We start from the raw sequence: 27,507 nt of genomic DNA, 5'->3' as shown, positions 1-27,507 counted from the left end.
GATCCGTTGCTGAGCCTCTAGTTAATTATATCGGCTTTGACATGGCCTGGTCCATGGGGAATTTCAAGTCTTGCAGAATAACAGTTTTAATAAAAGAGTCTATTACTGCAGGTGCTTGCTGCTGCATGCCAGTTGATTTTTGTGTTGTGTGTGTGTCTGTGTGTGTGGTTGGGGCGGGGGGTTTGGGGGAATGATATCTGGAAAAGAAGAGGACTAGAGGACTGAAAGAAAGAAGGGGTGGGGGCTAGAAGAAGAGGAAGAGGGAGTGAAGGAGAGAGGAAGGAAGGAGGGGGAGAGCGGGAGAGCAAAGAGGCAGGCGAGAGAGAACACGCAGGCAAAGCGATACAACAGAGCCTGAGAGGAGCGAGGAGGAAGCTTGCTATTGACAGTGTCCTTAAGCCTCCCACAAATAACAGCCATTAGTGGGAAGGTCAGGAGCTGAGCAGGCAGCTTGACTGAGGCACTGAGTGCCACTTCAGAAATCAAGAGGCTAGCAAATTTTAGAGGGAGTTTAAGTGGGTAATAGCTAGCTGTAAAGGTACAGTCACTGTTGACAATTGACTCATAGGGGCTTTTCCTGCCCTCCCCTCTCAAGAATATTTTTATTGACCACAGGTGGACTTCATATATTTTAAGGCAACAATTCTTTGGGTTCTTGTTTGTTTCTTCTCAGATATTGAATTTGCTGCTTTTGAGACTTTTTTGTGCTTAATGGTGGTGAACCGGAGGGAAGTTTAACAGAAAAGCTTTCAGGAGATGTCGGTTCTAGAGGGGAAGGCACATTTGTGTCAACATAGTGTACGTTTTCTCATCTTTTCTCATTGTCCACTAATGACACAGAGCTGCCATTGAAGCTCTTTTCTGTTTCTTTTGTTGTTTCAGAGAGTAAGGTTTATTGTTATTCTTGAGTTAAGAAGGAGCAAGGAGAGTGGTACATTTGTCCTCGATATTTGTAGGTGGTTGAAGATTAATGTTCCTTACATTTTAAGTTTAGGAGGATGGCTTTTTCCTGCTGACTACTTTTATGAGATGACATGAATTTAGCTTTCCATTTTGAAGTTACTGTTTATGTACAGTGCATTTTGTTCAGTTCTGCTTTTCCATAAATAAGGTAGATAAACACTAATAAATAGATATTTTGTTTTAAAACTGGTTTAATTAAAAATACAACATGCTCTCTGGGCTATATTCCATCAGGCATGAAAAGGTTATAGAATTTTCCATAGAGATCTTGAATGAAAAATGGAATTTTTACATTCATTACTTTTTTCCCTGAAATGGGACAAGCTTTTTTTCTTCATCTTTTTCTTTTTTATGATTTGAAAGGATATTGTAGATGCTTCATCCAGGAACTTTAACAAGGGATTTTTTTCTGTTTGTGAGCTATAAGAAAAGGTACACTTTTTTCCTTGCCATTCCATTTCTTATTACTTATCATCCAATTTAATAATTAATGACCGGAGAAACTGGATGTTAAATACTTTGTATTTATTTTGCAAATGTTTATTGTGCATCTTCTATGTTCAAAAAACTGCTAGGTTTATTTATTTACTTTTCAGAGTGGAAGGTCAAGTTTCTATGTACATTATTTTCTCTAGGAGTTTATATGTGGTTATAAATAGCCCAGCACATAGTATATGACTTTTAGGAGCTAGCATTTAGACAACAACTGAGCCAACTTAACATTCTCTTACAGCTGAATATTTTTCTTTCTTCCAGTGTAATTAGAAAAAAAAATGTTTAAGCAGAGCAGTTTACAAACGTTAAAGTGAAGACTGATATTGCATGTTATACCCGAAAGCACTGTTGGGAAGATTTCCCTGGGAAGGGCCTCAGCTTCTCCTCACCCTGTGTGCCGTCCGTGATCATGGTGCTGCTTGGAGTGTGCATAAGTGTGTGTCTGTCTGTGTGTTTGGAGAGGGGTTAGTGCAGGGTGTCATTCGGTGCCTGACAGTGGAACAGTGCAGTTGACTCTTAGCTCTGCTATCCAATGACATGCAGTGGCTGAGAGTTTGAGGCTGATGGTTGGGTCTCCAGTGCTGCCTGCACACCTGACAGGCAGCTGTTAAACTGAGCAAAGGCAAGCTCGGGGGAGTCACAATCTATGCATAAATGATAGGGGTATCTGTGCAGAAGGTGCGAAAGAAGCTCTGACCCCCTCCCTCCCCCAAATCTCCCCCTTCCCAAATGAAATGCACAGTTCAGCCAGCTTCTTAACTACACTACACTCCTGCTACTGGCTGCCAAGAGGCTCAAAAAATCCACCTTCACTTTTCAGTCAGAAGAGGCAGAAGTGGATGTGAGAGAAAGAGAGACACAGAGAGACAGAGAGCCAAAGAGGGCAAGAGACTTGACTTTAAGAGACTCCTGTACTGACAACTCCATGCAGTTCGGAACCAGAACGACTACAGCTGAACCAGGGTTCATGGGGACATGGCAAAACGCTGATACTAACCTCTTATTCAGAATGTCCCAACAGGTAAGTTTCTTTCTTTCTTTCTTTCTGTCTGTCTGTTTTTTTTTTTAAAAGAAACCTTGAATTGTTATACAGACTTTTGTTTCTGTTATTTTTCTTTCTAAACAGTTTTAAAAATTTGATCACTTAATAGTTAGGCTCTGTTTTGTCGTAACTGTGGTGTTGGAATGCAGGGTTACTTCATGCTTTCCCTGAGGGCTCCTTAAAAGAAAAAGGGGAAAGGATACTGAAGTAAAAGAAAGCAAAGGCATTCGTTGCAAAGTTTCACAGGATAGCCTGGGTCATGGGAGGACTTTATTTCTTTGTTTTCTGTTTAAAATTAAAAAAAAAAAAAAAAAAAGGACCACCATCCAAAAACTGTATCGTTCTGTCTGTATTAATCACTTCGTCAAAGTGTCTGCTATCTCAGAGTAGGTTCTGCAACCAAACAGCCATAAAATGTAGGGGCCCCTCTGCACAGCCCCACTGACTTCACGGGGCTGGAAGCAGCTCGACTCCGACCTGCGGAGAGGAGGCTGTGCAGGAATCGCTGTCAGCGCCGAGGGTCGCGGAGGAGGCGGCGGCGTGCGTGGCGGGCCGTGCCGGCCGCCGGTCCCCGCTGCTCTGCGCCGGCCGCGGCTGCCTGTCCGCCCACCCGCCCGCCCGCCTCCGCGCTTGCCCCTGCGCTCCCGCCGGTGCCGGCTCGGCTCCCGCACACTCGCCGGCCCGCCTGCCCGGCCGCCCGGCCGCCCGCTCGCCCACTGGCCGGCGCACTCACACTCGGGCGCAGCGGCGGCGTCCTCCCTGAAGCCGCTGCTCGGTCCGGGCCGCGCTGCAGGCGGCTGGGTGTGCTGGCTCTGCCGGGAATGCCGACGTGTTAGTGCGAGGCCGGCGGCAACTGATAATTAATCACTGGAGCCGGCGGCTTGTACCATGCGCTTGGTGATACGCGCCCTGCACGCCCGGCTCCTCTTGCACAATTGCTGGCTCGGCGGCTCCGAGGGGGAGCGAGGGTGAGAGGAAGCGAAGGGAAACAACCCAGAAACTTTCATCTTGGACAGTGCTCAAGCGAGGGAGGGAAGTTCCCTGGTGCCTCCCTCCTAGACACGTCTTGCTGTTCAAAAGCCTACACCAAACCCACACAAAGCAAGAGTTAGCATGATAGTATCATCCACACAGCACGAAAGTATTACTGACAAATACAGTTGGATTTTAAGTAGATGGCAGTTGTTAAGAAATTGGTACTGTTCCACTCATTGGAAAACAAATTTGCAATTGCTTTCTTTTTCTAAAACCTGTTTTGCATGCAAGAGTTCATGAGAATTAAATACTTTATTGAGGTAATTAGATTTTTTAAAGTATTGGTAATGAAGGAAAGAAAACAATTTGGTAGGCTATAAACTACCAGAAGTTCAGAGGTACGTCTGCAAAAGCCAGTGCACAGAGCCAAGGTTTTGTAGCATTTAGCTAGCGAACAGTTTTATCATGCCCTTCTAGATAGGATAAATGCATTTGAATAAGGTGTATTTTGACATATCCTGTAGAGGGACCCTGATTACTGCTGATACAGTAAGCTGGGATTTAAATGCAATCAACATAAACCCAATAAGCAACTCTTTATGAGCTATTTCCCATTCTTGCAAGTTAAAAAGTTCATTTCCTCCCAGAGATACTCCTTGTCATCGTGGAGTGCTTTGAGGGGTGTGTTTCTGAGGCACATCCCTGCCTGGGTGGCTCTCTCTGTGCTTGTAACACAGGGTGTGCACTCACTGTAGGACCAAGCAACTTGTGCTGCACTTTAAAAATTAGTGTCACGTTTAGGGTTTTTCTTGAGTTAGGGAAGGTCGTGTGTGTGTGTGTGTGTGTGTGTGTGTGTGTGTGTGTGTGTGAAGGGAAGATTTGTTTAGGTCTCCCTCTAGCTAGAAAAGAGTTAATAAAACCAGATAGAGATAATGATCAATTGATAAATGGCTATTGAACCACATAGATGGTGTTAGATTGCTTCTTTGGCACTAGCCCATTTCCAAGTAGATTTGAATCTAAGGAGACTCTAAGTCATGGAAAACATTTTAGCTAAAAAACAAATAAAAGTAAATGATATAAATGATTGATCAGAATTAGGAAAATAATTTGAAATCACTCAGAGAAACTTGTGCAACTAAGCTAGTATGATGTCTTTGATCCAGTTGTTTGACTTTGTGGATATATAGAGATCTGTTTTGTCTCTACCTGTGTGCATGCATGTGTCTTAGCATCAGTCGACTTATATGAAAAGAGTAGAACTATAGGAAGGTAATTTATGCATAATGGATGCTATATAAAATTACATAGTATTATGCCATTTACTAAACAGAGTAGTAAAATGGAGAAAAATCACAATTTTAAAAAGTGTTGTGATTTAACTATATATATTTTTTATTTTTTGGTTTTAATGTAGTTATTGGCTCCCCCCCCTTTTTTTTTTCTGTCATGGTTACTAAATACCTCCTGTGCATTTTTGGAAAGCATGTAAAGAGTGTATGAGTGTATTTTTTTTTCTCCTTCAGGATGACATTTTAGTTGGTATAAATATTGTGTAAACTTAAATTCAGACTGTGTAAATCTAAAAATATATATGCTGTACATGTTATTAAAATATGTTTATTTTCTTTACCTATAGTTCATCAGCAATGCTGATTCAGTGTGTGTGTGTGTGTGTGTGTGTGTTTGTGCACGCAGGAAAGACACTTTTCTTGAAATGATTTTCTTGAAACCAACAGTTTCAAGGAATACTAGTTTCAGTATACACATTAGAGCCAGCTTTTGTTTTACTACAGGTAAAAGTTTGTCCAGTTTAATCAAACAGGCAGAATTCTGTATAAAGAGGTTTTTCTGTGTTATGATTATTTTGATTTCTAAGAAAAAATTGATTCAACTCTTGAAATGAATAGAATTGCTTGGGTCTATTTTTTTTATTTCTAAGTTTTCTGTAATAATATAAAACTATAAAATTTACCAGATCATTTCTTTAAATACTAGAAAAGACTGACTAGCAGGTTTCAAAACTGAGTTACAGAGAATTAACCACCATTACTACTTAACTATAGCAAAACTTGTAGAAATATCTCATGAATACTGAAATTTAATAATCTACATTTGTATCTTCTACAGGTAAATTAGGAAGTAGGGATATAAAACTCTTTGTCTTCTGTATGAGCAAAGTTGGATCTGCTTATATGTAAATCTTTCTGTCTGTCTAATACTAACAAAAAGACATCACAAACTGAAGCCAGTTTAGATTTGATAGAATTAAGTATTTGTCCCTTACATTCACGATATGATAATTTTACCACATTTTCTTGCCTTCCTACATCTTTCCCATGTTTAAGTAAGATTTTTCAAAAAGGATAATTTTTTTTCCCATACAGACAAATATTTGATAACCTTAAAGGGCATGACTCTTGACTTCTGTAAAGGAAGTTCCTTTTTGAGTTACTTTGATCAATGACAGGTCGAGAATGACCAGAAACCCTTTGCTCATCTTCTGTGTTAATCTCCTAGAGTCTAGAACATTATTTTGCCCATTTTAACCTCATTAAGTATTGTTAAAAGCAGAAAATAAGGCCTGCTTTTGGAACTTGTTTTTCTTTTTTTCTTAATCAGGTTTTAAAAAGTGATTTTTCTATTTTTGTAAATATTTTGTGCATTTGAGGCAATATCAAATAAAATTCTTTGTAGCTACTTCAAGGGATGCAATAGTCTAATATATTTTGAAATCTTTTCAGACATGAAACCGTAACAGGTAAATGGCTCCAGCCCATGTTTTACACATTATTAGAGGCATTTACCTTTTATTATTGGTGAGGTATATTTAACCTGTTTCAAATAAAATGTAGATCCCTTAATAAGGTCTCTTTTCAGACACAAGTGAAATACTAAGTTAGAATTATAAATGACTCTGTGCATCATTATGTAGTAATTTAGGATTCACCCAATGATGTAACAAAATTAACAACATAATTTCATTGTGAAACTGTGTCTTATTAAAGAACAACTGTCTGACATTCTCTTACAGTTGCTTTATTTAACTTCATGCAAATATTATTAGTAGTGACATTTTTCTATTGTGCATTAGATTCTCTCATTAGCATGATGTGTTAGTTATCACCAGAGAAATCATTTCTTAGGTAGGTGAGGGGCAAACCAAGAAAGCTAAAAATTAAATCAACGATTTACATTAATACTAGAGCGTCTGCTCACCAGAGATATGACAGAGTAAAGCAAACTTTCTTTCTAATATAAAATCTAGCCCATTTCAGAGAAATGATAAATAAAATATATTGTAAGAAATATATAATAACATTGCTGGAGTCCATTTAAAAGCATGTTTGATATGAATTTTTCTCCCAGTACTCTTTTAGTTCTTTCTATTCATATAGGCAAACACAGTTTCAGTTTGTTGAATTTATATTTTAAAGTGGAAATGGTGGTTTTGTCTGACTTCCTACCTCCCCCCCTCAAATAATTTAAATGTTTATTCACTAACAGTTTAAAAGGCACATATACAGTTTTATAATCTCATAAGTCAGATGCCTAATTGTATAGTGTGGTTTGATTCTTCTTTATTGTTTGTACATTTGTATTCTAAACTCTGTCCCACTCATGTAGACATCCCTTTCAACATGGGATGTATATTCTTATTTAATCAGAGCCCTGAGTAAAGCAGTTGATAGTTAATGGTCTTTGAAAATGACTTTCACTGCCAGGCATCATCCATCCCTAGGTTTCTGCACTTTTCCCTCCCTTTTTACTCCCCTTCTTACAGTTGGTGTGTTTTGGTAATCACGTCTTAAATTGACCAAACTTATGGTCTTGATGTGAAAATATTTATATTAGGAAGCATGTAATTTCAGCCTGTTGAATTACTAGGCTGCTCCCACCCTTTAAGTTCCCTTCCCTAATTTGAGTGATAATATGTTTTATTTTGAAGTTTTAACTGTAGACATATATTCAGATATAATTCTTAACATCCATTCTGATGATGTAACACTAAAATAGGACTATTTGAGTAATTGTTAAATTACATACTGTAGTATAGACAGGTGCTCGTGTGTTGCCCTGTACTTTATAAGTCTGTGTATAACGTGCAGACTTCACTTAACAGATACTGTCGAATTTGTAATGCAGTGGGAAAGTAGTGAGGTCTTATACATGGTGTTTATGCACATACTAATGTAAGCGAAGCATGCACAAACATTTTCTTAGATGTGTATATGGTATATGTTAAAAACCTGTACACTAATTTCAAGTTTATTTTCAACACAATATATTAAATGAATTTGAACATAGTAGGTGATCATTTTGAAATTGTCTCTGATTTCTGTCAGCTGCAAACTGGTACTCTGTGTGTAATTGTTAACGTCTTGTGCTAAGGTGAGTCAAGCAACCACAGTTGAAAAACAAATCCCTAAAGGTGCAGATATCTTATCTATAATTGTAGGTATTTTTTATAATTATATTTATGAGTGTATCTTAACATTCAGTGATAAATCCAATTATTCATGCATGCCTTTATGGAAATCTGATTAATGTAGTGACAGAACAGATTTGGGCTACCACAGCAGCACATCCTCCCACTCCTGTGTCAGGGTTAAGAGCCGCGGCAAATCCTCCCTAACCAATTAGATGCTGAGTAAGGCATCTCTGAGAAGTTGGGGCAAAAGTGAATGGGTCACAGCCAAAGCAGGATTGCAAGGACTCCAGTGATAGTGAAAGCATTCAAGTTTGCCAGGTCGTTGTGACACAGGGAGCTGATTCCAAAGGAACAGACCGTTACAGATAGGGAACTGGCGTCATCCCCTTCAATGAAAAACAAAACTCTAGTGCTTCCCCCTTCCCACCTTATGTGCGTTACACGTACTTAAAGACAGTTACAGTGGGCATCCACCCATGTCAATCCGCAAAGGTTTTGAGAGGATTTTCCTTATAAACATGAATAGCTAATGACTCTGTACAGCCGAAGAGGTATTTTCTCAACTTGAGACTCTTGATTAGAATAGATAATATCAAAAGGAATTCAAGAAGAAACTAGAATTTGCTTTAGCTTGTGTCCATAATTTGAATCCCACTGTTTTAATCCATCTAAGAATTAACTCCTCTTTTCCCACAGAATATTGTCAGGGAATTTTGTGCTAGTAGGGAGAACAGAGTGAATAGTGGGATGACCTTTTCAGTGAGAAATTTTGTCTGGGCCTCCCTGCTTGTTATTGTCCAAAGAACATGGATTATAATGGTTCCAAGATTTTCTTTCACCTGAGATGTAGAGCCTGGTTTGTTATATGCATAGAATGAATTCTTCACCACGTGAAAATCCTCTCGTACCTCTGTACCTTTCGTAGTTATGTTTTTGCCGCTACATAACCACCCTTCTCTAGGCCTTGGTCAGAAGATTGTTTGGGGATTGTAGGAAATGATTGATCTCACCTCTGTCTGCCAAAGCTGATGCCATTTTTATTTCCCGAAAAGCAGCTGGCTTCCACATTTTGCTTGGTGATCTTCATCCACTGAAGGATGGGGGCGAGGGGGGAGAAAAGGAGTCAGAGACCCTTTCAGGGAACTTTGACATCTATTTTTTTTTTTTTTAAGATTTTTTATTTATTTGAGAGAGAGAGAATGAGAGACAGAGAACATGAGAGGGGGGAGGGTCAGAGGGAGAAGCAGGCTCCTCGCTGAGCAGGGAGCCTGATGCGGGACTTGATCCCAGGACTCCAGGATCATGACCTGAGCCGAAGGCAGTCGCTTAACCAACTGAGCCACCCAGGCACCCCGACATCTATTTTTAAGCTTTCGAAAAATAAAGGAAAAGAGGTATAATTCAGGAATAACAGCCTTCCTATCTGGACATACAAGCAAAACACTGTGTGAAAGAGGGGACCTTTTCTTACAAGGTAAACTAGTAAGCAAGAAGAATAAGTTGGAAAAAACATTCTGAGCAACTCAAGCTCTAAGAAAATTTTAATATGCAGATGACATCCCAAAAGTGGTGCCTGGGACCGTGACATCCTACATCTCACTGAGCATGCCTGAACTGCCTTCTCCCTCCCTGGGTTTAAAAGAAAGTTTAGAGAATAGGAAAAATAAAAAATGTTGATTCTTTTTCAATTTCTGCATTCCCCGTAGGAAGCCCAGCAAATTTCGTGGTACACATTCCAACCCTAAGGTGAAAAATTTATTTTATGACTGGAGTTCATTTGGATGAGGACTGTGTGCAGTGTCATTCCGTTCCAACACTCCATGTAGCATTTCATGCCACAGAGTCAGAGATGAGAAGAGACGGAGCGCTGTATCATTTCTTCCTCACAAGAGTCTTCCTTAATGGGGATGCTTGTGGAACAACAACGCATTACTCAAACTGGCTAGCTTAGAAATCAGATTCTCAGCTTATTAATCATCATTCCAATTAAAAAAAATAATAATTGATCCTTTAACGGCGAAATAATATCCTTTTGTTTTTCTTTAATTAAGCCCATCAGTTTTTCATTTCTCCCTGTTAAGAAAATGAAAATAATCTTGAACAGTAGGAAGTTATTCATTGAAACACTGATTCTCTTGAGCATATCTGACGTCTTATTTACTCAGTATTTTTGGACTGCAGTGTTACTTTGCTACTGTCTTTAGGGTTTGTGTGTTGTTGAGGGGGGAAGGGTTGATTTAAGTCTCATTTCTATTTGGTTGGAAGCAATTTACTTAATGACCTAAATACATGGTGAGTCTGTTCTTTCTTCCCATTTCCGTTTCCCGTAGACCTAGTTTCTTTCTCACTTTATTCTCCTTTCACCTCATCTCTCTTTTTATGAATTTCTCCTTACTTTCACTGGTTCTTTTCACCCTAATATAAAGAAATGAAATGCACTGAATATGACTTTTTGGCCAATACGTCATTCTGGCAAAGGTACAGGAGAAGAGGTGCCACCCTCAGATGTGGTCCTCAGTGTGTAAGTGCTGACAGGAAGACTGTCCCGAGTTTTGCTCCGTAAGGGTTCTGTAAGTAAGGGCATGATAAAAACGTGTAACCAGGGGCCCAGGCTTATCGTTCAGAGGTGCTGAAAGGCAGCTCAATTTGATCCTTCGCCTGTGTGAGAAAGTACTTAGCTGAAAAGAGATTTTGCTTTTCTATTTTTCTTTTTTAAAAAAAGTTATTCTTGGGTTTATCATTTTGTACAGTTAGACTTATATCTGTACAAGAGAGCATTTCCTTAGAAGGAGGAAAACATGTAAAGTTTTTCTTCAGTAGATGGAAGGTGTGACTCTTTGAGACAAACTGCAGTTAATAAGTTAACCAAAACATTTTAAAAAGGAATTAAAATGATGGCAGGACTAATATTAATGGATGACATTATGAAGTTGAAATTGAAAACATGCAGTATACTTAACACAATGAGGATTCACTGCTGTTTTGTTTTTAATGAATTTTAACTCATTGTCTTACATGGCAGGGAGATTGTTAAAATTGACGAGATTAAAAAATATTATTCTATATGGGAAAGACATAGCCTCACTATTATACCTGCTGTGCTTTTGTGTGACTGTCATGAATTTTTCAACTTTATTAAGGTGTCTTTAAGTGGCTATTTGTGCTCTAGACAGTTCTTCAGGACCCATATTTGATGATCAGAGAGCCTGAACTGGGGGTTTGAAAAGAAAAAAATTTTAGGATAATGAATATTTTACACGCCAAAAATAATTCCTTTCAGCTGTCTTAACATAATAACAAAACCAATATTAAAATGAGAACCTCCATTCGCAGGGTTTTAATAATGTTTGTTTTCTCTTCTTTCAAAATTTAAGCAAGAAAGATTTCATTGACTTAAATCATTAGGATGGCTATTTGGGGCACCTAATCAAGCATAGGTAAAGAGAGCTGCCCACTACCATGCCCTGTGCTAGGGCTAGAGAGCAGTGGGCATGACTGGGAGGCCACTTGTGAGAGATGGGAGAAAAATTATACAATGAGCATATTCATGAAAGTGTCCCTTGAGTGAGAATGCCTGCAAACATTCTCTTTGTTGACCTCATGTCAAAACCTAACTCAGGGCAGCTAGGTTATCTGCTGCTTTATCTAATATTGCTTTTCTTTTATTCTTTATTTTTTTAGGTATAAAATTAGAGTACCAGAAAGAATCAAAATCAAGGCCTTCTCTAGACTTTGTGGAGAGACTTCCTGTGTTGCTATGGAACATATTAAAAATTCAGATTGTCACATGACAGTGCATTTATACGGGGTGCATAGACATGCAGAAAGTTTATACCTGTCCTTTGGTTGGTTGTGGGAATTAAGGGATTTATTTCTAGGTCTGTTGAGGATTTGTTAATGGTTGCCTCAGATGCAATGAGTGTGTGGATGGCTCCTCCCTTAGAAGGAATCCCCCATTTTAGGAAGCTCACTGTAATGATTCCTTACACTTTGTAGCTTTTCTGTTCCTTGAACATAGCTTTTTGGTGAAGGTCAGTGTCATTCGTTTGGAAATAGCTTGATTGGATTCTTATTTTGTGAATTGCCATTTTCAATTGGTGACAAACTATAGTTCTCCTCATACAAGTTAAAACTAAGCTGGGATGGAGATACCAAGATGAGAGTCTTTGACTCAAACTTCAAATGTCTCATCACTTCCCTTCCAAGCCACTTCTTGTTTGTTTGTTTTCTTGAGCAACTGTGGAACTGAATAAATCTTAAAATATGTTACCAATTCTATTATCTACTAAATAGAGCTCATTGTGGGAAAGAATTTTTCCATTTTTACTTTATTTTTGACATTTATCATAAATTTAAGTGGGAGAGGGTAGAGTTAGAAGTCCCACATCTGGGAGAGCTTGTTTCAGTAGCTGGCCTGGAAGCCCGAACCCTGGCTTCATACAGGTGAGACATGTTATGGGAATAAAGGCTTAATGCATTTAATGAGCCCCGCCTGCCTGTCAGCTTGGTTTTTCATGCACCATTGTTGTTCAAATAAGAAAAAGAGAGTGTTCACAGCCTGTGGTGAGATTAGAGTAATGAAAATGAAGTGTTAATCTGTTGATAGCAAGCATATCTCATATCCTGCATCCTGGGCCACATTCATGCGTGTATAATATATTCCAGGTTTTCTCATGGTCACAGAAGCTTTGGATGTTCCTTATATTAAAAAGACCCTTTTGGTAAAAGTGAGAAGTTGGTTATTTTAACTTGTGCAAACAGTTATTTTTAATAATTTCTCAATAAACCAACCAGTCAAACCTGCCTTCTGAGTGTTCTGATAACCCACTGTTCTTTTAGATGCCAGTATTCCTGTGCTTTGGTCTTCTTCTTCTTCTTTTTTTTTTTTTTTTAACAAATGCAGAATGCTTACATGAGCCTCAACATCAGCCTATTTTGAGATATTCTTTTATAGAAAGAAGGAAGGAGTTAAGTGAGCACAGTACCTTAATCTTCATAGAACACAGGTTAAATAACATTAAACATTCATTATTTCATACTTTATTTTTCATCTTAAAACGATGAAGTGAAAACAAAATAACAAAATCAGGAGTCTTCTAGAACTGCTTTATGTATTTACAGCTGTCTTGAGGAGACCAGTTTAAAGCTTTCCTCATCATGGGTGGAAATTAACTGTGTTTTTTCATAAAATTCCCTTTCTAAAATATTATAGCTGACCAATCAACATGAATGTAATGAATTATACTTTACCTCATGTTCTTCTTTCAGTTTTTTGCCATCTTTTTGTTTGTTTAAAATTTTATTATTTTTCTGAGTAGGTTCCATGCCCAGTGTGGGGCTTGAACTCATGACCCTGAGGTCAAGAGTTGCGTGCTCTATCGACTGAGCCAGCCAGGCACTCCTGTTTTTTTGTCATTTTACGATTGAGAGGTTTTAATTTTTTTTCCTAAAGCTAATATGTTTAATAAAGAGAATAAGTTTAGTCTTAGATTAAACCAGGATGTTTTAAAGAAAATAATGTGAACATTTGTATGCATGCTGTCCCATAGTATCATCTCTTTAAGAAGTACCCTGAGAGATGGTTTCAAAAGAAGTATAAAAGGAGTGGGGAATGGTATATTAATAATTGAGTTCCAGGTGTCTGCTTCTAATTGCTAAAATTTCAAACATAATGGATATTAAGGAAAAATGCTTCCCATAAGGAATATATCATATTGTTGTTCAGGTATCAGGCCTAGCACTGTATTTATGGAGCTCATACTTTGGTATTTTCTCTTTTCCTATTTCAACTGGGAGTTAAGGAATGTAGTACGATCATTATGATTTTGTGAACTGTTTACTTAAAGTCGTTCAAGTTGTTAAGAATCAAGAGAATTTGGGGATTAAAGTCTGATTGTGACAAAAATTTGGCATATATTCAAGGGTTACTTTGTAAAGGTGAAAATGGAAGAAGAATGCTTCTCTCTTAGGAAGGAAACATCTAAAAAAATACTCTTTCAAGAAAGAGGGCAAATGAGGAAATATAATTTCAAAACACTATACTGAAGTTGATATAAATTTTACTCTCTTTAAAAATGAAGTTGTAGAGCGCCTGGGTGGCTCAGATGGTTAAGCGTCTGCCTTCGGCTCGGGTCATGATCCCAGCGTCCTGGGATCGAGTCCCGCATCGGGCTCCCTGCTCCTTGGGAGCCTGCTTCTCCCTCTGCCTCTCTCTCTCTCTCTCTGTCTGTCATGAATAAATAAATAAAATCTTAAAAAATAAATAAATAAAAAATAAAAATGAAGTTGTATTATGACGGGTCGTAGCCTATTTAGTACATTTCTGTACTGTCCAGTACATCCGAGGTAGCCTGTTAATATAGTTGAAGCGAAAAGGTACTTTTCTTCCCTCTGCTAAAATAGGGTGCTCCTAATTTGTAAAATCCACTAATAGGTAGAAATACTGTGTTGCTGTGATTGATTGGAAATTGTGAAATATAAAAGCTTTTCTCTTTGTACTTCATTTCAGTTAAGAAAAAAGCAAATAGGAATGCATGGTGACTTTGTCATAAACATCTGCTTTTAGGTAATAATCATTTCTAAAGAAATATGCCATGACTTTGTGGGTCATTTGAACCTGCAATAATGTGTGTTTAGTTTAAATATATAAATGTCATATTGTGGCATATGTGTAGAGCCAGTAAAGATGAGTATTTGCTATAATATTCATGCATCCTACATGTTGACTTTTAAAATTTACCTTGAAGATATATTCTATTTTCATATTAGGGTCAATTTTCATTTAAGTACATGATCGTTCTAGAAAGGAAGTGCAGAAGTGTTAACATGTGAAGGAACAAAATGGATATGTAGATCTGGGCAGTAGTTTCACATGAACATCTTTTCTGGGCTGGAGGGAAGGATGTGGTTGATTGAAAACCAGTATAAATGTTTGTCAGACTACTCTGTATGTAAGACGAGATCATCAGTTCTGGATTTGCTTTTCAAAGTATTTTAGTCATGAAAATGACTTCGCTTTGCATTTATGTTTTATCGAACAACTGTATTTTGAAATTCTGCTACCCATTGTCTTACATTGTTTAAGCCCGTGAGATATGTTATTTTTAAATATCTGTTCCTAGATACCCTTCTCTTTTTCTTCCACAAACTCTACAAACTGTCTTTGGAGTAGTGAAACATTTTAAAGATCAGGAGTTGCCTAAAAGGGCATGTGGAGGTAAGGTAAATTAAACAGGTGGAGTGAGTCTTGTGGGGTCTGTGGTGGACCAGAAGGTTCTTCAGCTCAAGCCAATTGTTACCAGGTAGGAATGCAGGCCCATGTTGGGAGATTATCCAACAACTCCTCCCCACCCCCCATCCTCCTCCTCCTCCTCTTTTCTTAGAAGCCAGAAATCAAGATTTTTATGTGAAATCTCCTGATTTTTAAATCTTGGCAACCTTTTCAAATATTTTTTAAAGTGTGTGGTCCAAACAAAACTCATCTGCAGGCTATATTCAGCCTACTGGCTGCCAGATAGAAACCTCTGTTTTAGATAATATTTTAATGGATGAAGATAATAGTTTCATTGCATGTGATCATTCATCTTGGGAATTCCCCGCTGGGATGAACCAAATTCTTCATTTTTTTTTTTCACAATTGAAAAAAGTGTTTGGTAAATATGTTTCTGGTGCTGATAGTTTTGATGTATAGCTTTTCTCCTTATGACCCACATATAAAGAAAAATATGTGAGCAGAACAAAAAAATGCTCAAAGTATTTTAATAAAGGTAGAAAAAGTAAGAATTTTAGAATTAAAGAGAGATTTCTAAACTCTGAAAAGAATCCCATGATTTGTGTCAGTCATTGATGTAGATGAAAAGCTGAATTCCACTATAAAAAGCTTTTCATCTCACCTTTAAGCAGTGATTCTTGGCCCTGAATCTTTGTGGGATTGCTATAATTTACCAGGCAATTGATTATGATGTCATGAGGAGGAGATGGACCACAAGGGGAAAACTTCCCCATCCTAATTCAGGCAAGGCCAATATTTTATACAAGCTTCAAGAAAACATCATTTATATTGTATAAGATGAAGTTTTCAGTATGTATTTAAATTTTTTGAAGGGGCTCTTTAAAAGATATAATCTATTCATAGTTGAAATTCTCTAGGCAAATCAGATACCAACATTTTCAAGAGAACAGGTAATTAATTGGTTTGAAATTCAAATTGAAGGTCATCCTGTTATTGATTTTCGTGGGAACAGGAAACAAGAACGTCTTGTTAAAATGATCTGCAAATGGGGCCTAGGTGTGCCTAGGTTCTGTCTAGGGCCTTGTTGAGCAGCATCACTGGACAGTTATCAGACACCAATCAGAAGGGAGTCATTCCCGGTGTAAACATAATAAGCTGTTGGTTTGCTTCCAGAACTACAGAGAAGAGCTGAACTGGAGAAAAGACCAGAGATTAACAGTTTGTTTTGTAATAAGTCAGGTATTTCAAATCAAGTGACTGGTGCAGCTTGTTACGAAGCATCTGTAAGTGTGTCGGAATGACGCTGGTATGCCATGTTCAAGCTCACCGTCAACACAGCTGTGACTTACCACTTTCACAAACCTTTCAACTGGGAATTAGATAAAAATATCTTTAATACAAGGGGAGGGGAGCACTCAAGTGAAGGGGGTGGTGAAGAATAAAAGATAGAAGAATATACTCCTTTAGATGCCATTAATTTTTATAAAATAACATTTGTGCTTTATATTTGATAGTTTTATTGTTCCATATACAGGTCCATTTTAAAGCAATCATTTCTCTCTCTCTGCTGTGTTTATACTTTGTGAGAACGGCATAGCGTGAAGGTAACATGAACTAAGTGGGTGGCGAACATTATGCCTTTCCAAACCGAAATAAGTATTTTAATTTAAGCTGTGCTAAATAAGTTGGAAACTTAATGCAGCTTCTTTTTGTGGTTCAAAGTAAAATTCTTAAAAGGGGGGGGAGGGGCAAGCCTTCCATTCTAAATACCCTGAAGCTGTTAATTCAGTTATTTCCAGGTTGACATAGTTTTGTGTAGGCATGACAGTGACACTGACCATCTACATTAAGCCTTAACATTCCACAGAACCATTTCAAGTTTATTATGAGCTTCAAAGCCTGCTCATCCCTAAGAGAATATCAAGTTTAAGCATGTCACTTTGCCATAGTCACAGTTAACTTTCTTAAATCAGAAAGTACCTTTCTTGAATCAGAAAGGCTGATTTTCTGCAGTTGATCCTTGAAGAAATTTCTCAGTTCAGTACAGAGTCATTTTTCTGACCCACTGTTGCTCTCCTCCTGGATTCTGCCGATCCATCCCAGTAGCAGTGGTTGGAAACTATCCCAAATAAAGCAGGACTCATCACAATTTGTTTAAAGCCCTGAGATGATGTCAACATTCTTTTTCAGCTTTATTTCAGGAGTTTGTCATTGATCCCATTTTACCAATTCACAGCTGGATTTTCATTGCAGTATTTAAAAATGTAGCTGAGGAGGAAAAAGATGTTGATGTTTTTTCCTAATAGTTGGGAGTTTTACACCACGGAAGGCTGGTGCTCTGGGAAAGAATATGGGGCTGTTCAGCCTGATCCTCATGGTACACTGCTTCTCTTCTTAGGGCAAGGAGCTCCCCATTTCCTGAATGTGAAATGCCTACACTTTTGGAGGCTCCTGGTCTTTGGTTCCCAGCTCAGTTAATAAACCATCCCTGTCTATACCTTGCATCTCAGAGATGGAACTTGACGGACTAGTCAGCATTGCAAAGGTCACCCCAAAGCTATTCGCTTTGTTGCTCAGTGATGATAATGCTACTCTAGCAGTTAACTGGGTGTATTAGATTGAGCTACTTTTCCAGAATACCAAATTATCTATTTATTTCATTTATACACCTGATAGAATGCCCATTCACAAGCTGTCTCAAGTGTGTTCTCAAAAGGGATCTTAACAATACTTGAAATACCAGTGCTTTGGCCACAGGAGGGGTAACATGCACAGTGTGTTGTATGTTTTACTTCAGTGAAAATACTTCTAAATTACACTTATTTTTTGGAGTTTTCATATTGCTTGAAGTGAATAATTTTCCAACAAATTTGAAAGCCCAGGCTATCCCAGAAAGATTCCTTATGTTAGTCTTCTCTTAGTGTATCGATACTTAAAATCATGTTATGCATTGACTTTAAGACAAATATAAAGCTCATTTCCTTTCATGTTATTTTCCATAAATACAAAATGTGGAAATTACTTTAAACATAGTGCAAAAGTGGGTTTCACCATATTTTTATGTATGCAAATTTACTTCACAATTTACTTAAATATTCAGAATTATGGAGGAATGATTAATAAATGATCAAGCTAGTTATTAGAGGCAGGGGAACTACACTCAAAGTAGCTTGTATTTTGCAGGCTTACATGGATTTTTGTGGCACCAGTGCAGTCTTGAAATAATCTCTGGTACACAGGTAGCATCTGTGCTTTATTTCTCATTTAAATAAAAATGAGTAGAGCTTCAAGATGCTAAGATGCTAGAGACTTTCACTAATTCTCTTCACTGATGCCTGTACTTTGGACTAACTACTTCCCCACTTTGCCACTCATCCCTCCCCCAGTTCTGTTTGGTCCTAATCGGATTGGCTAAGCAATTGAGGCATTTAGAATTACTTCCTCTTTGGTTTCAAAATGAGTAAGTGAAGACTCAGAGAAGCCCCTTTAATTTACTTTTTAGTACCTTTGAATAGAGCAGATTCTGTCCTGCCTTCCCTGTCATGCCTTCATTCAGTTCTTTCTTACTGAGCTAGATAAGCACATCTAAAGCAGCATATATTCCCTCCTCTCCAAAATAATAGAATGAAATCAGTGTTCAATTAATTTTGTTGCAGTAATTCAACACTTGAAGGTAACTAAATGATTTAAAATAGAATGGTTGGCATTAAGTTCAGACTCTGCACAATATTTGAAAACAAAGTACATTGACAGTTGTGTTGTAGGTTCTTTTTGACTTAAACGTTTGTTGAAAGGACTTTTCTTTTAGAGGTATGTTTATCTTAGAATAATAATCATTTCATGCTGTTCATTTTTTTTTCTAGTTGACCCATTCTCCAGACCTTTAAAAAACTTTTTTAAGTGGATGTAAATTCCATTTTAATTAGGCCAGTGCAATCTAATACTTCAACTAGCCAGCAGTGGAAGAAACATGCTGGAAGTTAATACAACCCAAATCAACCATAGCCAGATAATTCCCCTGATCTCAGTAACAACCCCCTTCCCCACCTCCACAATTAAATGACCCTGTTGTTCTGGAGTTTCAACAAGACATTTAAGGTTCATTTAAAAAAATGATCATCCTTTACAGGATTCTTTGCTCTTGCATTTCTTTCTCTTTCCCTTGCCACACAGCTGTCACTGGTAGAGGAGAAAGACTGGGGGGAGGGGAAGAGGAGGAAGCCCTGTTCAAATCGTGTCACGTAGCACTAATTCATCTGCTCTCATTAGAGGGAGCGAGGGACAGCAGTGATGGCCAAGAGCTGCACTCCACACATGACACGCGAACAGTTTGGGGAATAGAAAATTGCTTTCTCAGGAAGCCCAGCCAATTAAGGACTTGACCATATTGAATGTCAAGTGTTAATTTAGGTTTTTCTTCATTTTCCCAGTAGTAATGCGGGTCCTGTGATGAGCAAATACATGTCAAGTAAAAGTTGATTGCATGAAGGACCCGGGTATTATATGTCACTGACAAGTCACATATGTACTGAAGTCTTTTAACCCCTTAGGTGAGTGAGGTGGGGGAGGGGGAAGGGGAGAATGGGATTAATGGTACCAATAATGATAAGAATAGATGGTTTACGCAGGGATAGCTTGGATGGGACAGGCAGCAGTGGTAATTCATGCGAAAACCAGGGATAGGACAAATCCTACTCTCAGGGCATAGAGGCCTTGAAATGCATACAGTATGATCCTTTCCCATTGAAAAGATAACTGCCTAGGATATATATTCTGTCCCTAAGATTTTATGAAAAGGGAAAGTAGTGTACTCTATGGTCTTGACCTAGGAAATTCCTTATTAATTATCTCCTCTGAAAGAAATAAAACATTCATTAAATAATTATACTATTTTGGACCTTTTAACTCGTTGGCTCAGTGCAGCTGTAAAAATTCTGGCTATTATGATTTCAGTTTCTAATCAAGTGTGCATTTTAAGAAATGATTCTGTGTAATGCTATGTCATAGAAAAGATGCAGAACATAAGATTGAAAGAATGTTTGTTTTCTGTCATAAGTATCTCTGTTCCTGGTGTTTAGCCAATAGAAACTGGTAGAAGGTCCATCGTTGTCTTTCATTTCCTTTTGTGCCCAGTTGTAGAAGGGAAGATATTCAAGCTTCAGTGAGTGAGGTAACTTCGCCTTTTTTTAAACTAAATGTTGAACGGTGCCCATCATGTATAGCATCTCATTTCCATTCATCAGCATTTATTTACATATGAATGTCTCGAAAAAGAGAATGTCCGTTTCTGTTGCAGTTGTACAAGTTGCAGATAAAAATACCCTACAGTTTAAAATACTGCTTTGTATAGTTTAAACAATCTTAAAAGTGAAACTCAGAACAGTTACAATCCAGTCATTTGTGTTCTTTATATGTAGAACCACTTTCCCCCCTTAATATCTTTGAAGAAGTGATCGTAATTAAAACACTTTTCTTGAAGCTTACTTTCTTCTGTTTATTTCCGCACTTTTAAGACACTTGCCTTTGTGTGTTGATAGGACTTGCACCTTAAAAACCTAAGTCTGGTAATGCTTTAATTTTGGCAGCAAAAATACCAACAGAATCTTTCTCCCTCCCTCAGGTTAGAAACACTCTAATGATGCTATCATTATAATAAAAGTGAGCTAAATTTACATTAATAGAACAATTAGGCAACAATTCCAAGAATTTAATGTTTAATAAAATAGGTTTTTCTTAAGAAAGGAACATTAGGGTAGGATGTAATATCAGTTAACATCTCCCCTCCCTGTCTCAAAGCTAACCAAATAGAATAAGCTTAGCCCTCCCTTCCCTTCCTATTTTGATAAGCTCTGTCTATGGAACTCCAGTGGCATGGTGAGAGTACTGTTTAATTACAATCCAATTGTCAGCAGCTTCTCTTCCGCTGGGTGTGCTGAGAGACTTAAGTAAGTTTCTGTAAAGTAAATTCTGATGATGGCAGCTCAGGTTGCTGATTCAAGTTATTCCTTCTCTTCTGTGTCACTTTTGACGGATGGTACCTAATGCAATCAACCACAGGCCAAGAAAGCCTATTTTTTTTTTTTTTTGGGTGCGTTAGTAACTGATCCAGGAGTTCCCCTCCTCCCTTGATCCCTCCTTCAGATGCTCACTCCTTCCTGCGCACCCCCCCCCAATACTTCAGCCCAGATAGGAAAGTGATGCAGAACTACCCAGGACAGGCTTTCCCTAAACCTCCTTTTCCCAGTGGTGAAGCTGAAGCTGCCTCCCTTTGCGTGCGTTTTTGATAAATTTAAGAAGTCAAATCGCTGACACAGATAGATAATCCAAGTGTATAGGGTGAAGAGTTATAAATTAACACATTATTCCCTCTTAATGTGAAATACTTGAGAATGCATTTTCTCAGTCCCCTGACATCTACCCAGTGAGGGCTCGCATTGTACTTTTCAAGTGGCATTGATTTGTTAAAGCGCTGAATTAGCATCTCCGGCCAGCTGCTTGATCCACTGTGGTGTTGTGGGGCTCCTATTCCGCCTCTCTCCCCTAGCCATCCCCTTTCTTCCTTCAGGCTCCCTATTCTGTTCTCTCCTTTTCCCTGCTTCTTTCCACGTCACTCCTCCCAACTCATTTTTACACTCTTTCTCACCCCCTTTTTGCTTGTTGCTCACTTTTCTTTCAGTCTGCTTTCTTCCCACACCATCTCCTTTTTCTTCCTTCCCTCCTCGATCTACACATCTCCTTTTCTTTCTAATCCCTTTGCCTCTGAGGTTTGCCTTAACTCAGGGTTGGCTTCTGTTAACTGCCTGAGTGTGGGGTAGTGGTGGTTGATTTAGCCAATCTTTGACTCCAAGTGGACTCTTGTTGAGAAGAATGAGTTAACATATGTGTGCTCATGTTCCTTGTAATAGAAGTCAGTGAGAAAAATCTCACCTCTTTTGCTTTCTAGAAATTAAAGGGTAGCTTACAAAACTTTCAAACTTGTATTTCTAAATGCCATTTCACATGGTAAGGCTTTTTTTTTTCTTTTTGGTTATGGGAAAATGCTTATCACAGATTTGATCATCTCAAACCTACCCGCCAAAATAAGTTACTATTTCTGTAAAACTTGGATTTTTGCAACTTTTTGCATTTCAGTGAACTTACTGATATGGGTTTCTTTCTTTTCTAGCAAGTTCTATATTGATATAATTTCATATAAAATATTTTTCATGGTGGTATTTGTACCATTCTATGGTTTCCTCATTATGATGCATCACTGTACCATAGCAGTGAATACATTATAAAATTGGTTGACAATTTGTTGAGAAATAGAATAAGATGGATTATGGCTTTTTTGAATGATGTATCTCAAAATTCCAGAAGTCTTCAGAGGAAATGCATCACAATTGAGAGGATTTAAAATGCCTCTTGCATGTTCACAGACCTTCACTTTTTTCTTTCTCTGGATGCTCATCCTAGATACTCTGGGATCACTGTGTTGATTAATTTGATACAAGCAAAAAAAAATATCTGGATTTAAATAGAAATTATCCTTTGTAATTTTAATCTCACGTCTTGCCTTGGTGCTGTCTTCAATTTTACTGGGTTTCCCAATAAAACATCCTAATTTGGAATTTGAATATACATTGATAATAAGTCAGGTAACTTGAAAAAAATCATGCCTTTATTGCTGTGTTTTAATATACATTAAAATGAGTTTGATTTCAGCATTTACATTTTGAAATGGAAATCTTTAGCAAAGGTTCTGATAATCTTTGCTTCTCTGTTGGGTTGATCTCCCATCCTCTGTCCCCCAAGTCAAATATAATTCCCTTTTTTTTTTTTTAAGTTAATTGCTGTCCTCCTATCTAGAATTAGCCTGGCTTGGGTAAGGTGAAGGGATTAGAATGACTTTTCAAGACCTGATAATGTCTGTTTAAAGGAAAGAAAAAGAAAAAAATCTTTTAACTAGGGCTTAACACTAATTCCAACTACTAAGGAGACAAAAATTGCGCTAAAGACGACAGTTTGGTTTTATTTTATATGTGCATGTTAACTTGCTTAGAGATCATCATTTTGTATTTTAGAGTATTCTCTTAGATGAAATAAGATGTTCTTCATTTGTTACTGAGAAGGGCACGTGGCCTCATTCTAGGAGATTAAAACTGGAACACCTTTTGCCTTTTGTAGGGATAATTCAGCCCTCACCTGGCTGTAGTTCAAGGTCAAGGGCAAGAAGGAGAGACTTGCTGCTTTTCAGACCTACCTGTGACTATAGCAGAGAGGAGGAGTAACAAAGACAAAATAATAGGGCAATGTTGAAAGTGAAAGTGCCCCATATGAAGAGTTAATGATCAGAAAAGGGGAAAAATGGGTAATCAGAAAAGAAAAAAAAAAATCTGTAAGGTGTACTTTAATAGTGGAAGGGAAGTTGAAGATGAAGGAAAAAGGGATTCGGGGGGGGCAAAATTATGGTATCTGGTAACTTACAAAATTAATAAAAATACTGTTGTGATATGATTGGTTATAAAGGGCCAAACTGGCCTCACAGCAGAGTTAGAAATTAATTCAAACATTTTTAAACTTTTAATATGATTTAAATTTTTCATTTGTTGTACATATATTTTTCTTTGTTTCTTGGTTTGTCCATTATGTTCCTTGGAAGGCAGAAATCTCTGCACAAGTAATAAATCAATAAATCTAGGGGTTTTTTGATCTAACTTATTGCTTGTTTTGTGATAGTACTTTAGCCACATGAAATGGTTAATAACGTGTGGATGTTTTAGAATTTAACACCTTTGAGTTTTTCTCTAAGATTCTCAGGAGAAATGAGAATTATTTCTGTTTTTGTATTTTGTAAATCTAAATTAAATGTCACTTAAATGCGAAAGAACTGGCAGCTTTGATAAGCAGTCCCAAAAGCAAACCATTTTGTCGGTAATCATAACCTAATTATGAATGCAAATGCAAAGTTTGTTTTTTAAAAAGTCCTGAACAAACAAAGGAAAGAGAAAAGCAGACCACTCTGGGACACAGGGAGAAAGCATCCCCACACTTAAACCTTTGAGTTTCAGTAGTAGCAGTAATCATAAGAACTTTTGGCATCCTCCCAAGTCCTGTGGAGAGGGAGCGGCAAATGGCCTGCGCAGTGCGTGGCTCTGCAGAAGTTCCAGAGCGACACATGCATCACAAGCCGGTCACAATGCGAAAGGTCAAGGGTCATGTTCAAGAGCAGGGTGTTGCTGGCCGAGGCTGAGGAAGCAGAGGTGGCCCCTCTGTGCTCAGTGTGTGGGTCTGTGTACTCCTTTCCCGTCAAAGCTGGCCCAGCACGGCCAAAAAAGCCGTTCCTTGGCAGGGTTTAATGGCAGGATGATGTAGTCTGTTGTGACTAGTGCATTCCTTTCAGGTTAAACTAGGGAAATGGCATTGTGTTAAAATTCCAAGTCGCATGAATGTTTTATTGCCACAGTGCATTTAGCCCTCTAGGGGAGTGTGTGTGGCGGCGGGTAGGGGTGGGGGTGGGGGTGACTTAGAGACTCAGGAACTATCAGAAGAACACTTCCCTTGGAAAATTTTACCCACCAGCATGAAGCTGATTTGCTCCGATGGTCACTTAGAAGGGTTTCGCTTTTTCCTAAACTGTGGCTGTTTAAAGTCTTGCAGTCTGGACAATTAACAGCTGAAGAAAATATGACAAGACACACGCAAAGAGGTTGGGAGATAGAGAGGAGGAATGCGCCAGAAAGGAGCTGAGCTGACTTCTTGTGTAAACTACCCGAGCGAGAGCCCCCTCCCCCCGGCCTTGGTCTCTGTTCCCCACCCCCACCCCCCCTTCCCCAGGCTGTGTTTTGCTGTCTGCTTGAAGGCCAAGAGTGATCTGTTAACCTTGCACCACTGACTGGGAGGCCACTGCAGCTCATGGTACTGTATGTTACCATTACTACTCCCTCATTCCTTTCACTGGATGGTTTGGTTTCCTTTTTTTTTTTTATTATTAACCATTTCTCTGTAATAACGGTTTATATTAGTCAGAGGGATACAATTTTGGAATGCAGAAGGTCCAGTTTAAAACAGAACAAATTTAAGTATGGTGCTTGTTTTTTCCCCCTTGGCGTTTAGAAGGGGTAAACTGAACCATTCTAATTCAATTGCAGCCAAAGGTTTCCAGTGTGATTTAAAATCAGGAATTCTGGAACTAGGGCAGTTTAAAAGATGCAAGTCATCTGGGCTGTGGATCTTGTAAAGGGACTCTGTTATGAAACCACGTGAACATCTTCAGGGTTTTAGGACATTTTCAGGCTTTGCAGTTGTTTCAGATATATCCATTTTGTAGATTTGCGTCCACCCCAGTCCCTCTCCAGGGGAAACTCTAGCCTTCTCATTCACTGTTCCAATTGTTTTAGGCTTATAGTTAGCTGAGGGTGTGTATGATTTGACTTTGGTTGTAATTGTGCATGTTACATATAACACTCAGGATTGCTTCATGATTTATCTGACTCCAGTTAATTTATAACAGATTAAAGTATGGGTGTATGGAACGGCCTTCTGATTTTGAATTGTGACTTTATAAAATATTCATGTGCCTGATTTTTTCCCAATGAATAGGAGAAATATGGATTTTCTTGGGCTTACCTAAGTAAAGATACCATAATAGTTTGAATCATAATTTTGAATTACCTTTTTCTTTTCACTTTCAAACCTTAATACTTTTTCTGTTTTCATGTTCTTGTTATGTGTCATTTTCTCTTCCTTAATAATGCATATATATACATATATGGTGTTGTGTATGTGTGTGCCTGTATGTGCACATACATTTTGATAATTGCCAAATAGCTAACAGGGAAAAAATTGTAGAGTTGTTAAACTAAGGTAGTTTTCTCTTGAGAAGCTATTTTTTTAAATGTTATGGAATAGAAATTTAACTGAAGAATATAGTACAAAAAGTAAACTATGGGTGGGTCTGTGTGTCCAATTAGAGAGTTTTGGGTACGTGGTTTGTATATTTCTGTAAAGTGATGATTTTGTCAAGATAGACCTCCTGTGTTTAATCAGATTAGTGCTATCTGTATAATGGGTTGTTCTTTATAAACGGATACATTCACGTTGTTTATGGGAGGTCTTAAACCAAAACAAGCAGTCAACTCTATAGCAAAAATCATGATTTATGTATGGATGTGGCACTTCAAAGTTTAGATAATTGATTAGATATTTTACCTTACGTCCTAAAAAATACTCACATTAAGAATTATTTTTTTACTTTGTTGGATGTAGTAGTGATATTGGGAGTTTTCTTCTGGTGATTTTTGTTTTTAGTTCCAGATTCTAAAGTGCAGTTTTCAGAAGGATATTAAACTTTCTTTGTGCTGGATTTTTTTTTTCCCCCTTACAGCCAGTTTCAAAATTAATTCTTTATCTTAAATAGTACAAAAACTCCTTAACAGTGCCAAATTGAGAAAAAAAATTTATCATGTACATTTAGAGTGTCTAAAGATATATTTGTGATCCTGATCATGGAAGCAGTTTTTGATTATAAAAAGGATGTTGTGGTTATTTCAACCTTTTCCAATTTGATTTATTAAAATTTTCCCTTCATAATCCAAGAGGGAAAGAGTAGAATTAGTCCAATATCATGTCTCCCTAATACAAAAATTAAAGTTGATTTAGGATTTTTTTTTCCCTAAGAATCAAACTTTGTTAATAACAATACTTGTTGTCTCAGCATTTTTCTGTTCCCATTGGACCCAACGTTAATATTTGGTATTATAGAACTTGGGGAGGGGAGGGGATTAAAAGATGGGACCTGAGTTCAGATTCTAATGTTGCAATTTATTAGTCTTGGGACCTTGGATAAGTCACTTTAATTCTAGCCTTTATTTTCTTCAATTTCAAAATGGGGAAAAGAACAATTAGCTTGAGAATTTGTCAGGAAGATGAAATGAGATAACCTATGTGAAGCTTTGGTACCAAGTAATATTGAGTAAACTATAGATCCCTTTCTTTCAGCTTGGCCAGGGAGGCTTGAATTTTGGAGAACAATGAGGTAAATTTAAATAAAATGTTCTAATTTCTTCAGTTAAAGGGAAGGAGAGATGAGGCATTGGCAGACAGTTTCTTTCCCTGTCTTTCTTTCCTTCCTTCCTTCTTTCTTTCTTTTTTTGGTTGAGAATCCTCTTGTGTCATCCATTAGTCTTGGATTTTCGCCACTCTGCACAATTCTCACCAGGTTGGCCTTCGTCAGTGTCAGAACATTGCTGTTATTTCTGTGATATCAGTTACGGCTAACTGTAGACTGGAGGCAAAGTTGGCAAATTCTCCTGAGTTCTGTATACCTTTGTATCGTCAATTCTAATCATGTGCCTGAGTGGAAGCTTCCTGTCTTCTTATACTCATTAT

General features: G+C 37.9%; 1 protein-coding gene across 11 annotated transcripts in view; it reads left to right on the top strand.

The window, feature by feature from the left end:
• Nucleotides 1–27,507, top strand: part of BNC2 (basonuclin zinc finger protein 2) — a 420,003-nt gene that overhangs the window by 131,320 nt on the left and 261,176 nt on the right. For 2 of the 11 annotated variants that reach the window (XM_081804108.1, XM_081804107.1), the window contains one exon: nt 2,279–2,479. The exons of 3 other annotated variants lie outside the window; for them this stretch is intronic. In XM_081804108.1, coding sequence (XP_081660234.1) covers nt 2,279–2,479 — 201 coding nt within the window. Of the gene's footprint in view, nt 1–1,732; nt 2,480–24,402; nt 25,041–25,117; nt 27,155–27,507 lie in introns of those variants that run through there. 6 more of the 11 variants (XM_081804116.1, XM_081804112.1, XM_081804114.1 and 3 more) reach the window with 5 other exon arrangements.

Source organism: Leptonychotes weddellii, chromosome 14 (assembly GCF_054177405.1).
Source record: "Leptonychotes weddellii isolate Sample4059 chromosome 14, ASM5417740v2, whole genome shotgun sequence".
NCBI lineage: Eukaryota > Metazoa > Chordata > Mammalia > Carnivora > Phocidae > Leptonychotes > Leptonychotes weddellii.
This window is presented reverse-complemented; position numbering and strand designations above follow the sequence as displayed.